This window comes from Alligator mississippiensis, chromosome 6 (assembly GCF_030867095.1).
Source record: "Alligator mississippiensis isolate rAllMis1 chromosome 6, rAllMis1, whole genome shotgun sequence".
Taxonomy (NCBI): domain Eukaryota; kingdom Metazoa; phylum Chordata; order Crocodylia; family Alligatoridae; genus Alligator; species Alligator mississippiensis.
This window is the reverse complement of record NC_081829.1, coordinates 98,659,815-98,677,062: the sequence shown is the minus strand read 5'-3', so window position 1 is coordinate 98,677,062 and position 17,248 is coordinate 98,659,815. Positions and strand designations below refer to the sequence as shown.

The window sequence follows — 17,248 nt, the reverse complement described above, 5'->3', positions numbered from 1 at the left end:
AGGGAAGGAAGCGCTGCGGGAGTCTCGTAGTATTGCCCTTAGCAATGGACACAAAACAGCCCCCTTCTTGCTACTGCCACACCCTGGCCAGTAGTGCACGGGCTTCCCCGAGACCTACGTCAGAGGTGCCATCTGCACACCAAAGTTGGTTTGGGGGGACAGGGAAGGGCTGTTGAATCCAGGGGAGGTTACCAGCTGCACATGGAGATGCAGGGAGCAGCTGTAACCTGTGTAGCTAGGAGGCAAAGCCATCTGGATTTGGGACTGCGGCATAAAGGTGTGCCATGGGGATAATGGCACGGCCACGTGGCTTTGCACCCACAAACCTGGCTGCTGTGGAAGGGGGACGCCTGGTGCTCGTCTTCCCTGCATTCTCCTTTCTCCCATCTCCATCGCCCCTCGCTCCCAATCGGGGTCGGGGTCTCTGTCTCTGCTCGGCTAGCGAAGCACAGCGAGGCAGGGCTGGGTAGAGGGCTCTGGACTGATTGCGGGTCTTTGGCTCCCTTGGAAGAGAAACCTGAGGCTACTCCTAGCCCACCCTCATACTCTACTGTAGTAGGCGATGATCTCCCTCTTGGGCAGGCTGACGGGACCGAGCGGCTGGCTCTCGCCGGCCCAGCCGTTCCTGTTCTGGAAGAGCTCCTGGTGGAGGCACAGAGGGGGCTTGCATTTGTGCCAGCTCTTCAGGAGCTTGTTCATGGTCCCCTGGTCCGTGATGCCCAGCAGCTTCTCCTTCTCCTCCCCTGCCTCGGAGGGGGTTTTCTCCGGCAGGTGGGGGTGCCCCATGCCCATGTCCTTGTTCATGGCCTCGAAGAACTGCTGGATGCAGACCTTGGCGAAGCTCTTGGCGTGCTCCGTGCAGGTCTCGTCGAACAGCTTGCGCTCGATGTCGATGTAGTGGGACCAGTACTTGCTCTTCAGGAAGGCGGCCTGCGTGAAGCAGGGCCGCAGGGACCGCACGAGGAACGCCAGCATGGTCATCAGCAGCACGAAGCACCAGCCCAGAGCCTGCAGGGTGAGGAGAGGGAAACCAAGCTGGTCACAGGGCGGGAGACCGTGGGCAGGGCCTTGCAAAAACCCAGGACTGAAGCACAAATCCCTGCCAGACAACTCCCTGTCTAATAAGATGGGCACCTTTAAATATAGGACAGGGGTCTACCATAACCACAATTCTCCTTTGCCTGTCCGGAAACAAACTGGAGAGCATTTAAGTGTCAGACTAATGATACAGGCTGGGACGGTATTGCCTTTTAAGAGGTGATGGGGGGAGAGGAGGGTAGGGCATGGCTTTGATTATAGTGGGGGAGAAGGCTGTTGGCAGGTTTCACCGGGCATGAATCCTGGATGGGATGAAAAGTAAACAGGAAGAGCACGCAGCAACTCCTGCAGCGTCCTTAGCCCGACGAAGGGTTTTTGAACCCGAAAGCTTGCTTAATAACTATTCTCCAACCATTTGGGTTGGTCTAATAAAAGATATCAGATTCACCCAAGGAACCTTGTCTGCCTATATCCTTAGACCAACACGGCTACAACCTAAACCCATCCCTTGTGCTATTGCATATGTGTACTGCTGACTGGAATCAGAAATACTCCGTGTGTGTGTGTGTGTCATGGGCTCTGCACGGCTAGTCACTAATGGAGATTCCCCTTCAGCTCCAATGGCAAGGACCTGGGCTTCTGGGAGTACGAGCTCTGTCTCCAGCCATTGCAATGGCCTTTCAGGTGGCTGCGCTTGCACGGCAGCAGTGACTGCTATATTGCAGGTCGGTGTTGGTACGCCGGTGCACAAGGCAGTCCCCCGCCTGGCTCGCAGCACTGCTAACCGAGCGAGCGCAGAGGGACTGGAAGGGATAAGTCGCAGCTCGTAAAACAGCAGAGCAGCCAGAACTGAAACGCCAGCGCTGCAGACAAGCTGTCCTGTTTGGACTGTCGGGTGGCTCTTGCCTCCGAGCTGCAGGGAATTTGCATCCTTCATAAACTGCCAGGAACAAACAAGTGGAGGGCAGGCCTACTGACGCGGGCACCTTTGCTTGGCGTCACTTATCGTTTGGCTGCATTTACATTGCAAATGAGAAGGGCGCACAAACGAGACGAATCGTGCAAACACAACTACACGTGCTTGTGCTTTTGACGTGGGTTGGCCTTAGTTGATCTCCCACCGGCACAAGCTCTCTGGACCTCCCCGGCTTATTGCAATTATCATGCATCACTGGAGGTTATTTCTACACCCGAGTTCATGTTCACCTGAGCTAATTTTGTTTGCTAGAGTTAAAAGCAGTCCTGTAGGGCTGTGAAATAAGAGCTATGTGGCCGGGGGCAGCTAACAGACGGCAAAATTGCAGAAGCAAGAACGATTTGACTAGTGCAACATCAAGACCATTAAAAAGAAGACGTGGTTGTTAACACCTGTGGATTGAAGAGTTTAGGAGGGATTGGGGAGATCGCTGCCAGCCAGTTGGTTTAAACTTTGGGTGGACGGAGAGTCCAAGTGTCGGGGGGTGACTGTCCACAGGGACCCCCCCAGATCTGCTCAGACTACTCCAATATAATCTATTGAACATTGCCTGGACTCTGTGAGAGAAAAAAGCTGCCCAGATACATGACAGGTGCAGGGCCGCATTTCAGGGCTGGGCAGGCAGCTGTAGCTCTCGGTGATGTCAGCGGGAATTTCCCCCGTGTGCCAGGGCTGAACGTAGCCCAGGGCTTGTAGGGGTCATTTACCCACTGCCAAAATGCAGCTGCTTCTGGACCAGAACATGCAGGTTGTTTAATATGTGAGTTTAGGGGAGGAAGCAGCTGAACCTGGGGAACTTAGGGAAGCATTATCATACTGGGACATGGCCAAGACACTGAGGCTCTCACGTTCATTATCAAGCAACGCCCCCAGCTTTGCAAAGACAACACCAGCTTGGAGTTAGGTTGAGCGTAGACTAAGGGAAGAGTACCTGTTTTGATCTCCCACCCAACCCTGCTTAGCTTGAGAGACACGCTGGCATCACTCGGCAGCTAGCGCTGGCCCCTCTCGCTCACCTGTGAGATGCAGCGCAAGTATCTGACGGCCACCTCGCTGGGGATGAGCTGCTGCCCATCGTAGATCTCTTTGCAGGGGATCCGGGCCAGTATCCTCTTCATCTCCTTCTCGGACAGGCCCGTGTAGCTCAGGTTCCCCAGCTTCTCCACCGGCACCGAGGTGCTGAATGCACACAGGATGCACTTCCCGTCCAGCAGCGTGACGGAGATCCAGACGGCGGGCGCGATCATGGCCCGCTGAGCCATGGAGCAGAACATGTAGCGCAACACGGCCGGGTCCTTCTGCCTCATGCCCGTCGGCCTCTTCCACTCCTCCGCCAGCATGGACACGTTGTTGTTCATCACGAACCCCAGCAGGAAGAGGACGAGCGGGGGCACGAAGAGGATGCCCAGGCCGTAGGCCAGGTTGTAGTGCGGCAGGCAGGGGCAGTTGAAGTCAAAGGCCGCGTACATCTGGGCGCTGGCAAGGGCCATGATCCCGCAGATGCCGTTCATGAACGACTCCTGGTTGGACTGGAGGAACTGGAAGATCATCCGGAACTTGTCCATCTTCCCCGCCGGCTTTCGCCCCGCTCCTCAACCCGGCGTCTCGTCTCGCTTCACTTTCCTCCTCCAAAGACCGAGCGCATCTCTGCAATGGTCTCTGACTACTGCTCATTGCATTATTCAGTCCCTGGGAAATTCAGTCCCTGCCCTGATATTTAAAGCCAAGAACTTGCCATTTTCTTTAGCTGAAGGCTGGCAAAAGTCCCAGTTGCCTTCCCCCCCTTTGCCGAGACCTACGAATGCGTTCTCAGAAGCTCCAGGGCTCGGAAACCGTCCTTCTCTGTTCTTCGTTGTATCCGCATCCCTCCAGCTCTTCGGGCACCGATGCTTTGGCTTGCCTGGGGGCGCCGGCGTTGTAGCTTTGTGCTCCGTGTCTGTTCTTGCCAGTAAAGGGAGTTGCCTCGGCTCCGTCAACCAGCTTGCAAATGTGCTGGGGCTGCTGAGTGCTCCTCCCACACCTCCGCACGAAGAGGGCCGAGAGCACGCGCCCCACCTCCCGGGAGAGAGGAGGGCAGGTGTGCAGACGCTCCTTGCTCTCGCAGGGTTTTGAGGCCCTGGGGCACAACTGCAGTGATTCATGAGCTCACCAGCCTCCTTTCCCTACGGTGCGTTTGCTTTTTGGGGGAGTGGTGTTGACTCCTTGCTGTCGTATTCTAGGTGGGGAAGGGAGGTTAAGGGGAGCCTAGAGCGAGGAGGAGTAAATTCCCCCGTGCTCCCATGTGATATCACCGGACAGCAGTGATCTCCTCTGTTACCCCTGCCTCGGTCTCGCAGACACACGCATCTACAACCAGACGGCACTGGTAGCATTTAGGACTCTCGCCGGGCTGTGCGCTCGGGGATCACCAAGCCCTTTGCAAAGGCTAACCCTTGTAGTCTCACACCGTCCATGGGCAAATATCATTCTCTCTGGCCGTAAGGAAATGAAGTTTGGAGCCAGGTGGCCTGGCGTCAGCCTCTAGACGCGCAGGGCCAAATCTGTTCGTCGCTCAGTAGAGTAGCACGCAGGATGAACTCTCTGGCTCCAGAAAGCCTTGAGGAAGAGAAATGTTAAAAAGCCAGCCCTTCTAACCGGGCTTGCTGAGTGTTGTAGATATTGGGACCTCCCCGAGGAAACATTAAGGTCCCCTGGCTGGGTAATGGTAGGATGGCCGTGGCTGGCCACGGCCTGTCTTTCTTACCACGTGAATCAAAATGAAGTTGGATATTCTCACTTTCTTCTCCGGTGTGAGAGAAACCTCTTGGCTTAGCAGGGAGACGGGGATACACCTGGATGGGATAGACCTTGTTTGACAGATGGGGAAATGGCTTGAAGCTGCAGCAAAGTAGGTTTGCATTGGATATCAGGAAAAAGGTCTTTGTAGTTAAACCAGTGAGGCAGTGGGATAGATCCATGCCTAGGGAAAGGCATGGATTCGCCATCACCGGAGGTGTCCGAGAAGAGGTTCAGCCACTGGTCGGGGATGACCTGGGTTAGCGATGCCTGTGTTGTACTATGGGGATATACCAGGCTTCTGGGCTTTGCTGGTTGCCCCCTTCTCTCATCTTTCTGCTACATGCATCAAGGTATTTTTAAGCCTTCCTCAGAGGCCTCGAGTGTTGGCTGCAGCCAAGGCTGGGGACTTGGACTGGGATGTGCCAGTGCTCCTGCAGGGACTCGAAGCGAGAGGGTCTTGCGCCTCCGCTCGGGGTCAGACCGATGGCCCTATTTGGGGTCAGGAAGGGATTTTACCCTGTTGTCAGATTGATACAGATTGGGGAGGGTTGGGGGGGGTAGTCCTCTACCTGGGATCTCTCAAGAGTACAACATGGACTCCCAAGGGAGATGGTGCGCTCTCCTACCTTGGGGGTCTTCAAGAGGAAGCTGGACAGATATTTGGCCGGGGTGTTATGACCCCGGCACTCGTTCCTCGGCACTGCCCAGGGCTGGGGGTCGGAGCTGACGATCTGTTTAGGTCCCTTCCGACCCCTGAGCACTATAAAACGATGAAACAGCTCTTTATAGAAGTAGGATGCTGGCTGCTGCGGTTCCCCTGCTTTCCCTGTGCCAGGATCAGGTGTGGTGTCTCGTGTTGTGTTGGGGTTGACACTAGCTTTACGATGAGTTTAGATTCTGGATGTGTATGAGATGGTTTGGACAGGGCTGATCCTGCCTCAGGCAGGGGGTTGGATTAGATGTGACCTCCGAAGGTCCCTTCAAGCCCGACCTTTTCTCCATGACTTTCTGATTCTCCAAAATGAAGGCATTTAAGGGAGGGAGGTATAGTCCAATGGTTAGGGCACTAGCTCAGGATTTGGGACGCCTCACTTCAATTTCCAGCTCTCCCTGGGTATAGAGAGAGACCCTAAGTGTATCCCTCTGGCCCTGAGTCTCTTCCTAAACAACTTGTTGAATAACAGCAATGCTGTTGAGGCCCTGTGCCCTGTAGTAAAGCTTGGGAGGTCCTTGGATGCTATGGGAAGGGGTTTGGGTAATATAAAGGCAGCAGTTGGCACACACAAGGTAAGTGATTATTGTCCACGGTCTTGGAGTAGGTCGCTGGAGGAAGGAGGAACAGCATTCAGGAGTCTGGCTCCTTAGCCGGAGGGATGGCTCTTACTGCTCTGCCTCCCAGACATCCCGATGGTCACGCCACGACGCACAGCGTCCCATGTCTGATGAACACTGAAAAGCACTCTCATGTCAGCCAGGCAGCCGTATCTGTTTGCAGCTCAGCACTTGCCTGCATGCTCTCAGCAAACCAGGACAGATTTGGCTGCATGGATAAAGAGGAGGCTTGTGATGGAGAAACTCTGTGTTGCAGGGTTAGCGAAGAGCTCATTGGTTCCTTCGTTCACCTGGTGTTTGAATTTGGGGACGTCAAGGGCAGGTCATATCAAAGCCCCAGTGAGTCAACCCACTAAAAAGCCTCCCGTTGTTTGCAGTGGGGTTTTTGATCTCCAGAAAAGTATTGTCTTGCATTAACCACAGTGTACAGGCCTGATCCTGCAACTCTCACCGAAGTCAACGGCAACTTGGCATAGAAAGCTATAGGAACCACGGTCTCGATCTCTCTCCTCTCATTGCTTTCATAGCATTCAAGCTGTTGCTTATGAAACCTTATGCCTCTCTGAATTAGTGCCAGCTTGCCCTGCCTTCTGTCTCGGGGCTTTCTTAGCCGTTGGTTTTTGTTCGGTGAGTCTACTTGCTGCGGGCTAACTTCGTGCACCTTGGGACATAATGCGAGATTAGGACGTTCCTTTCAGGACCTGGCATGCTAATGCTTTGTTTGGTGTTTGCACGCAGCAAATCCATGGACGCGCTGCTTTAATTCCCAGCGAGCCAAACTAAGCTACGTCCGAGGAGTTTTACTTTAATACACAAGAAAGTCTTTTAAAACATGGGGAAATCATGTTCATGCAAACAGATATGCAGTTGCAGCATGTGAACGGGCAAAAAACGTGGTGTGTACATATGCCCTTGGGAGCTATTGTCTCCCGGGGCTGGGCAAACACATGGCATGCCTTTTTTCTGGGAATTATCTGCACCCCAGGTATTGCTTTTTCATGAGTTTAACTCTCATTGACACAGTAATGCAGTGCATGCGGCTTTGTCTTTGCTTTCTGACTCATTCTGTCTGAGGATCCCAGGACGCTTTATGCTCGAGCATTAATTAAGCATCAGTCCCCTCCAGGGAGGTAGGCAACTTTGGTACCCCTCCTCTTGCAGGTGAAGAAGGTGAGGCACAGAGAGGGGAAGTGACTTGCCTAAGTTGCATGGAGTCTGTGGCAAGTGAGAAGACGCCCCAAATCTCCTGCTGCACAAACCGCACGGCTGTCCTTTTTTTTCCTCCCTTTTGCACCCGTTTCTCGCAGCCCTTCTCAAGCAATTGAAGCCTGGAGAACATGAAAATCAGTATGCAAAGGGGCCCTGCAGAGAAAGCTAGACCATCAGGCTGAGCCCCCATAGGAAAACAACTCATTTGACTAGTGCGTGCCAAACAGGATGGATCGGATTTCCCCAGCTCTGACTTCCAGCGCTGCATCGGGGAGAAGTACATTAAAATCGCCCACCCCTGCCCCAGCGGGAGGGAGATGCCATCGGTTCAGCAGAGCCCACGAATGCAGCTCGGGTTGGAAATGAAAAATCACACGAGTTATTTGCCAAAGGGGCCCGGAGAGACGTCTCGTTAAGCTGGAAAATCTATAGTCGCGGGAGGACTGGCGCGTGGTTCAGCCCCGATGCTGAGCCCCGCTGGGAGCCAGGAGTGAACTGGCAGGTTGATAAATAAACTGCTCCTTTTTTTAATGTATTCAGAGACTGTGGGCTGATAAGATGCTGATGTGAGGGAACAAATGAGCTGAAGTGCTGCATTTCGTGAGCACGGCCCGGAAAGGGGGAAATCTGTGTTTGTAATGCCAAAAAGCTGCTCTGCCATTTCACAGCCCCTTTGCCAAAGTATCTTGTTGCTCCATGTTCCTGAATCCCCGTTTGTGAGCCAGCGTCCTGCCTTCCCAGATGAGGATGGGCAGCACACGTAGCAGAGACGGGAGCGAACGTGGCTCGTTTTAAGCAGAAAGGGTGTTTCTAATGGGGTTGTCGGGCCCTGATAAATCTCTGACTTGCCATTTGACTGAAGCAGCTGGTGCTGCCCTTGGTTGCCAGCCAGCCTCCCCACCCCTTCTCTTGCCCCCCCAAATCCTGACCTGGAATATGTAACTATGGGATGAATTGCAGACAGCGAGGGCTGGAAGGGACCTCAGGAGTGCATCCTTGCAAAGACTACCATGTGCATGCTCCAGTTGGGTTTTTTTTCTAGCACATCCTCAAAAGCTGACCTTCCCGAGCACAGATCCGTGCTGCTAGTGAGGCAGGACCTACACTCACCTGCTTGCATACAAGCGGGGCCTGACAAGTACAAATGGGGGAACAACTGCTTTAATCGGTGGCGCTGGACGGAAACGTTGCTACACTGGCATTAAAGTTGAAAGTCTGATTTTAATGGTTTAATTCCTCCTCTCCCCCAACAAAATACTAGCGTTGTCATGTTATAAATCTAGGAAAAACAGACTCAAGATAAAGTGGAAAAGAACTGTGATTGTGTGGACGCGAGTATAGAAATGCATAAGGGAGGTGCCTGACTTTAACTCTGCCCACGCGGTGGCATTCACCCCTCCTCCCACACCTTGAAGACTGAACATGGGGTGTTTTGAAATCTGAATTCAAATTTTGGGGCAACCAGTTGGTGCCCACTTGAACTGGGTTCACGCTGCAATAGATAAATCCCCCGAGCTGGCATCAGGAAGCTGGACCTAAATTCTGTGGCATAAAACTATTGGTTTTTTTTAAGTGCCATCAGCTTATATTTAAAGCACAGCAATGGAGGCTTTCTTGAGTTCATTTGAAAATCCCACACAGCAGTGGTTTTTAACCTTTTATTTTTTTTATTTGCAGACTCCTAAATGTTTTTAATGGAGTTGCAGACCCCTTTGAATTGTAAGTGTGGGTATTCACATGCTTTTGATTGATCATAGTCCTCTATCATGGACCCCATAGACATTGTCCCCCACGGTTCTGCAAACCACAGGTTGAAAACCATTGCCGTGCGGTATGATGATTTCTCTGATGGTTTGGAAGGAAGTTCAGTTCGGTAACTTCTAATTTTCAACAGGCAGCTCTGTTTTGTTCTGGAAATACAAGGCAATCGAAGAGAGTGGTAGGTGAGAGGGGGGCAGGTAGGGTTTTTGGCATATGGGACAATGCAGGAGCTTTGGTTTTTAGGGTAACCGTGTTGAAACCATTTCAGCAGCAAGATCATTTTGGGACAGCAGCATTCACTGCCTAGATTTCAATTAGCACAGTCCCTGGAGAGGGGCGGGAGAAGCTCGCATCTCTCCTGGCTGTAATTGCAAGCTGATAAGACTCGGGCACATGCTACTGCATTAGTTAAATACTATTTCCATCTGATGGGTTATTTCACAACTTGGAGGGGTCTACAGTTTTTTTCGGGTTTTCTCTTTTTGGTTAAGATGAATGACCAACACAGCCACGTGGGACTCATCAGCAGTCATGATTATCCTTGGGACCTCTGTATATTAATGCAAGTGTCTACTGCTCATTGTGTTGGCACTGTGCTGAAATATTGACTTGGGGAGCTGAAATGTCGCCAGCTTAGGGAAAGCTGGAGCAGCTCCGTCCTATCTATCCACCCGGACTGCTCCTTGGGACCTGCTTCCCTTGTAAAGAAGACGTTTCGGCAGGACCGTGCCCCTTTAAACATCTGTTTGCCTGGAGACGTTGGCCTTCTGGGCAGCTGCCCACCTGTTATTTACAGTGTCCCCCCAGGGCACGGACGTGCACGCTCCCTCCTTGCCCGAGGGCTGCCGCGGGATGGTCTGGCTCACGTCTAAGGGCGGCTTGCCAGAGTACCACGTTTTTAGGAGCTTGTTCACTTGCTCCTGGTCTGTGATCCCTCGCAGGTGATCTGCCTCCCCTTCGCCCTCTTCTTCCCCCCTAGGCATGTTGAAGCGCCGCAGCTTGATCTCCGTCCGCATGCTCTCGAAGAAGTGGAGGATGCACTTGTTGGCGAAGTCCCGGGCGTGCTCGCAGCAGGTCTCCTCAAAGATCTTTTGCTCCATGTCGATGTAGTTGCTCCAGTAGCGCGTCTGCACAAAGGCAGCCTGGTTGAAGCAGGGTCGGAGCCAGCGGGCCAGGAAAGCCACCACGATAAGGAGCAGCAGGATACTCCAGCCCAGGGCCTGGGTGACGAGGAGAAAGCAGAGACAAGATCAGAGGCAGAGGGAAGGGCATTGGTGTCTGAACACAAGAATTGCCCTTGACTGGGTCAGATCGTGGGTCCACCTTGCTCAGTCTCCCGTGTCCGGCGGAGGCTGGAAGGGAGAGTGAACAAGGTCCGACCGGGGTTTTCCTCCTGTTCCTCCCGCACTTGCAGCCTCCAGCGTTGAAGGTCCAGGCAGGTTTGATTCAGAGGCCGTGCTCCTCACTCCCACGCTCAATATCTACTGATGCCCCTTTCCTCCAAGAACGTGTCCAACCCCTTTGTGAATCTGGCTGAACTCGCCGCTTCCACCACTTTTAGCAGTAACGAGCTCCACATTTTAATTGGACACTGTGTGAAAAAACTTCCTTTACTTAGTTTTAAACTTATTCCCTACTAGTTGCATTTTGTGACCCCTAGCTCTTGTCTGGTGAGAAATAATAAATCCCTATTGACTTTCTCTTCATCATTTAGTATTTTGTAAACCTTTATCATGTCCCCCCTCTGAACTGAGATGGCTTAGTCTCTTTAGTCTCGCCTCGTATGGCAGCCCTTCCATAGTCCATACCATGACTCCTCTTTGCTGTCCTTTTCTGGACTTTCTCTAGTTTTTTTTAGATCTTTTTTGAGGCGTGGGGACCATAACTGGGCCCAGTATTCAAGGTGTGGATGCACCGTAGATTTATAAAGGGGCATTATGATGGTTTCCATTTGGTTTACAATTCCCTTCTCAGTAATCCCTAACACTTTGCCTTTGTCTGGCTATCTGTCGTGTGCAATATTCTTTATTTTGTACATTAAGTCACCATCCTCCGCTGCATCTAGGTGCCAACCAGCAAGACAGCGCTCTACTTTTCTGCTATCCTGGGTGGGTGACTGTGAAGATGGACCCCTTCACTGTCAGGGAAGTGGAGCCCAATCTTGCTCCACGTTTAGTTCATGGCAAAGCTCGCATCCGCTCCAGAAGGAGCAGCTTGCAGGTCTCTAGACTGCTCTGCATGCCCTTAAGAAAGGCTGTGACTTACCTGCGACCAGCATCTCAGGTACCTGGAGACGGCTTTCCGGGAGGTGTTGTTTCTCATGAGTTCGTCCTCTTTGCAGGGCACTTTGGAGAGCAGGAGCTGTGTCTGCATCTGGGTAAGGTTGGCAAAGCCTGCAAACTTCTCGGGGTCAATGGAGCCACTGAAAGCGCAGATGAAGCATTTGCCGTCGAGGAGGCTGACTATGATCCAGACAATGGGGGCGACCATGGCTCGCTGAATGATGGAGGAGCACATGTACCTGGGTGCGGGAGAGAGAGGACTGAGTAAGTGCTTCCTTGATCTCCTGGAGAACCAGAGGCTTATACTTGTCCATGGCACTAGGCTGGCACAGGCATCAGTAACATTAGCTAACGATACTCCTTCACCCAGCCAGCTGTGCCATTTGCATTGATCCAACTGATGCCTCCTCTGCTCTTGAATCTCTTCCCTGACTTTTGCCTTGACCTGTTCTCCAGGGGTCTGATTTGCAGCCCAGTGGCTTTTTGCCCAGAATGTAAAGATTATGGTTGGTCAAGATCCAACCAAGCATCATGCCTGGTTAAGGACACTCGTGCTTACTTTGTGCACGTTCCCCTGTCAGCGCCTTCTCTTCCTTTCCCTCCCTCCAAATCCAGCTTCCGCCCCCAGCCCTTTCCTTGCCCAGCGTCCCCTCAACTGAAAGCTTGGAAATGATGTATGCTTTCATTGATAAACCTTCCCCCCGTGGGCTTTCACAACTAGAGCAAGCAAGGAAAGCGCACAACTGAGCAGGGTGACTGCAGAGTCCTGCTGGTGTAGCTAACTTTTTCCCAAGCCGGCTTCACATGCACGCTCATATTCAGTGGTCTTCTCTCATCCTGGCTGGTCTGTACTCAGAGCTCTGAAAAAAATCTGGCTAGTCCCATTGAAGTCAATAGGAGCAGTGCTCACAATGGGAGGTCCTGCAGCCACAACTGAGTGTTTGCACTCTCTAGCTCCCCTGGAATAAGCTTTCCAGTGCTTCACATCTCCACAAAATACCATGTGTACTGGAAGGGCCTGGGTTAGAGCCAGGCTTTGCCAGCTTTGCTCCTGTTGCAGAGCACCATACTCTAGGCATTGCCCTACTAATTTCAGTGGAGAGAAGTGGCACTGGGTGTAAGGCACGGTGCCACAGTCTGCTCCTAAATACTTAATCGTCATTTCTGGGTGGCATCCCAGCATGCATTCGCAGTACGCTGCCATGGAAGAGATGCCTGTGGTAGGAGACGATGCCTGGTGAGAGTCATTGCTAGGAAACTCTCCATATCGATTCCCAAGCTTTCAGGATGCCACTCGTTATTTCTATAAGAACCGGGGAATTGGGGCACATGCCTTGATTTGTCCCCAAAATGCATCTCTGCTTGTCTGTCTCGTAAAGCAGCAACCATCTGGCCCACGGCATTTGTCAGCATTAACCTGACATCAGTAGTGTGTTATCATTTGCCTTTGAATGCCAATGATCTCTCCTGTAACTGCTTATCTTCTTTGCTCTCTTGCCTCATTTTAACTTTGTCGACTTGATTCTCCTGTCTCTCTTATTCCAGTGCAAGTCAGGAGTGACTCCTGAAGCCAGGGATGGCACATCAGTTTAAATGCAGGGTGCCTTGTGCATCCTTGTGTGCCTGGGGCAGTCAGCAATGAGTTTTCTCAACTACCTATGCTTGCTCCTTCTCTCGTCAGGCTGTTCCTGCTTCCTCTGCCGGGACTCTCTTTCTTTTATGCTGCTGTTTCCCTGAAGGTGTTAAGACTTGCTGTGCTCTTGCCCTCCCTGATTCCCTGGCTCTGCTATAAGGCTGGGATTGTTAATGTGCTCATGGTGCATAAGAGGGGAGCTCTTGGGAGCTGAGCTGAGAAGAAAGTGAAGAAACAGCAGGGAGACCAAAGATGCAGCTAACCCGAGGGCTAGGAGAGAGGCGAAGGGGACAGAGCCCTTCCCAGCAATGCTTTCCCCACCTGATGATGGCCAGATCCTTCTTTCTTCCCCCCGTCGGTCTCTTCCACTCCTCCAGCATCACCACAGACTGCCTGTTGACAATGAGGCCGCAGAGAAAGAGGGCAATGGGAGGCACAAACATGATCCCCATCCCGTACGCCGTGTTGTACTTGGGCAGGCAGGGGCAGTTGAAGTCAAAGGAGGTGTAAATCTTCACGCTGGCCAGGGCGAGAAGCCCGCAGATCCCATTCATCACCGACTCGGAGTTAGACTGGAAGTACTGGAAGATCATCCGGAACCGATCCATGGCGCCCCGTGGGCTGGGGCAGCTTCCCCCGGAGACCTGCTGACTTAAGCTTGGCTCCTGTCTCTGCGACCCTCTTGTAGGATCTCTGGCAACGTGGGGTTGGAGACGTCTCCTGCTTGGGATTAGACAGGCAGCTCGGGGCCTCGGGGTGGGCAGAAAGATGGAAATGGGGAAGCAGCGCTGCTCACGGTTATGCGTGAAGATACCTGCATCCAGCTAAGCGGGACCAGGTGAGCTCAGCTGCCTCCCCGCAGCCTTCTGAACACGGTCTTTCCAATTTCACCTGTAGCCGTGCATCCTCTTTCAGGATGAGATCCAGCAGTCGGTTCCTCCACCTTGTAAGCAGGCCGATACGGCCTCACGGTGTTTCTTTTTCTTCCTCCGCTTTTCCCATCCCCAGAACTTCAATGCCTGCAGGTGTGTTGGTGTCGGGGACGTCAGCGCTGTGCCGTCACCGCAGCTGCCTTCTCCTGCCGCCTCGATTGTGTGCTGTTCAGTGATTCATCGCCGGCGGTTGAGAGAGATGGAGCTAGTCAAATAAGCGGGTCTGTTTACATGCCTCCTCCCTGTCCTTTGCATTAGGACGCTCGGTCTCTCTGAAGCTGTGATTTAGCAACTAGAGAGAGCCAGGAGAAATGGGCTCTGTGTGCAGCTCTGCATCCTACTTGCTGTGTGACTCTGGGCAAATTGCAAGAGGCCTGATCCTATTCTACCTGCTGAGCACTTCTACATGTTCATTAGTGCAGTGTAATTACGGAGCATTAAGTTGAGTACCTGCTCAGTAGCACTGATTACGGCGCGTTAAGTTAGTAACCGTTAGTGCAGGTACGAAGCTTAATGCGCTGTAATCGGTGCTATTGTGCATTAGTGCAAACGAACGCTGGTTTTGATACTTAAAGCTCATTGGACTAATGTACTGCACGTTAGTGCATTAGCACGGTTTTTGCCAGCTGCGCTAATGTGCAGTAGAATTAGTCTAATGGGCGTTAAGCGTCTCGTGTAAACGTCCCCGCTGTGCGCCAAAGTGGACTGAGGTGCCTGTGTGCGATCCTATTCCACTCTGCTCCGGTCTCTGGGAATCTGTTAGCACACCTACTTGTGCAACACGCCAGCATTTGGCTCTCGAGATCGAGCTGTGAGGAGAAGGAGGAGGACCCACTCCTATTTGTATCAAGTTTTTCAAGGACGTGAGCAGGGACAAATTCCATTTTCACCTCTAAGAGGTGCAATCTGCACCTTGGTCGGTCTCAGTTTCCCTGGCTAAATAGGCCTCCTCTTAACAGTGCTTGAGCACAGAGGGTTTCTCTGGCCTCTCGCCAGTCCTGTGACTGTTATTAAATGGTGCTCTTTAGGCAGGAGACCAGTGTTATCTAATTGTTTCCTCGTGCTCCCTCATGTCTGTGTCCAGCTGTTGCCTCTTGTCTTCCACTTGGAGCATTGGCTCTATGGAGAGAAGAGCTTTGTACAGCGCCTAGCACCGAAGAGCCCCAGTCGGAGACCAGGACCCCGCTGTGCTCCGGTAACGCCCGTCAACAATCCTTCGCAGTCACGGGTGCTTGTCTTCCACGAATGCCTGATCTGTCAGCCCGAAGATGGCTGATGGGGACAATTCGGCATCGCCAGGCTCTGTTACAGCTCGGGTATGTGTCTCCATGCAGGGTGGGTGGGCAACCAAGTGGTGCTGATCCTCCCCTTCTCGCAGAAGGTATTTTCCGCCCCGCCGCCAAAGAAGCTTTTTTTCCTCTTTCTGATATTTAGTCTCGGTTTCTTCCTCCTGGCTTTTGTTTCAGATGAGGTGAGCATTCAGCCTCACTTACAACTTGGGATCCGGCAGGTGTTCAGAAACCCCAGACCAGAGCACATGGCTGATTTGCAAATGGGGAAGGTGCAGATCTGCTTGGCTGGCAGGGTAATGGCAGCAGATGAAGGCAGTCAACTTCCTTCTCCTTGAATAGGACGGTTCTGTTTCAAATGCTAGGTTAGCTTGTGTATGTTGCTTCGTCATAAGAAGCCACTAAGCCAGGCTTTTGTTGGCCTAACGTGTTTAATATCTGGAAAGGGTGGAAGGTATGAAGTCATTCCCACACGTGTGCACACGTGCTGTACTGCGTCCCAGTTTGGCCGTGCTCCATACAGATGTGCTCGAGCTTTGCAACTACAGACCTTGAGAGTCCTCCTGACCTGGGCGTGCAGCTGGGCGGCTGCTAAGGTCAGCTCCTCGTGTCTGTTTTGTGTCGGCGTACCAGCATGCGCGATTGCTCATCTACAGACTCAGAGCTGTGACGTCTTTCTCACCAGTGTCAGGCCAGGCTTCTCTTGGTCTGGTACCTGGTACTATGTAAACCAGTGCAGCCTGTTCCATGGTCTGGTTATCGGTGACTAAACCAGTACTCCCACTTAGGCTTGTCTGGGTGAGGAGAGTATATGGACACCCAGCAGGACTAAAAATAAGCCTTTCAAAGGGCAAATGAGCGGCATGCAAGCTAATGGGCATCCATACCTGGCGAGGAGAGGGGCACCACCAGGCCACTCTGCCCGAAGAGTGGTGCAAAGCAACACAACTAGGGTTGTTACTGCAACTAAGGTGCCCCGATGGTCGCAGCAGCCTCGGGACTGACTTGACTCAATGCATTGCAATTTGCTGTTGGCTGGCACTCATCAGCAATAAAAGCTGGTGACGGATCAGCTGTAGCACTAGCATTACGGGACGTTGCGAGCTGCGTTTGGCCTTGGTCAGAACTTGTATTTCCTTGCTTTCCAAATGCTCTTGACGTTGGCTGGGATTATTAGTTAATAACCCGCAGTTCTATAACCACTTGGATCCAAAAGACTTTGTGAGCACCGTGTTGAAAAATCGCCTCTTTAAGCAGATCATTTCACGCTCTGAAATGCTGCCACTTTTGGGGGCGAGCGCAACAATGGTGCCCAACAACCTTATGAAATAAATTGGCACCGGGGAAGTTGGAGCATCCCCTGTCCAATGCAACCTCGAAAGGGGATCGTCCCTAAGCAGAACGTAGTTTCTCAGCCTCAACATTTGGCCTGGACATTAGCGGTCTGGCAAAAGGTGCCGCATCTGCTACTTGGAACGGAGACGTGTTGGTGATTTGTGGCAAAAGTGGAACGTTTCACCGTTTGTCACAAAACAGATGGGAGAGGAAGAGTGCGAGCGCACACCTTTCTGCAGGTGAACAAGGCAGTTGTCAAACACGGGCAGGGGTCTAGAATAATATTCAAAACGAGGCGCAAATCTCTCACCCGTCTTGCTTTTTTATTTAGAGGCAATGTGAGGAGAGGAGACCAGCTTGTGAAGTCGTGTATCCGAAGCTCGAGGGAGCTGGGCTGCTCCCAGAGCACCTGGCACTCCTCCGTGGGAATCGGCACCCTGTCCCTTTCCTTTGTCTCTCCCATTCGGGCTTTATGGGAACGTCTGTGACTCATGTTCAGGGAGCGGTTTGATGTGGGGCATCACGATCTCCTGGGAGGTCCCTCCTTGCCAGCAGTGAGCACCCACGGTTTTGTTCAAAAACATTGTTTCCCCCAACACCTGCTGGCACCCTTGCGCATCTCCCCCGGGGTAACGGCAGGCTCTGGATTTAGTACCAAAGAGCATCAAAACAGCAGACGGGGA

The 17,248-nt window shown here is 52.4% G+C and overlaps 2 protein-coding genes across 2 annotated transcripts; both read right to left on the bottom strand.

The window, feature by feature from the left end:
• Positions 1-377: 377 nt before the first annotated feature.
• Positions 378-5,206, bottom strand: CALHM1 (calcium homeostasis modulator 1). Its single transcript, XM_006273669.4, has 2 exons — positions 3,031-5,206; positions 378-1,008 (listed from the first exon to the last, which is right to left on the bottom strand). Exons 1-2 carry the CDS (start codon positions 3,577-3,579, stop codon positions 541-543), a joined length of 1,017 nt encoding a protein of 338 aa, XP_006273731.1. The 5' UTR covers positions 3,580-5,206; the 3' UTR covers positions 378-540.
• Positions 5,207-8,478: 3,272 nt separating this feature from the next.
• CALHM3 (calcium homeostasis modulator 3) lies at positions 8,479-14,077 on the bottom strand. The gene is made up of 3 exons (XM_019486010.2): positions 13,331-14,077; positions 11,360-11,615; positions 8,479-10,314 (listed from the first exon to the last, which is right to left on the bottom strand). Exons 1-3 carry the CDS (start codon positions 13,615-13,617, stop codon positions 9,829-9,831), a joined length of 1,029 nt encoding a protein of 342 aa, XP_019341555.1. The 5' UTR covers positions 13,618-14,077; the 3' UTR covers positions 8,479-9,828.
• Between the last annotated feature and the right edge of the window lie 3,171 nt (positions 14,078-17,248).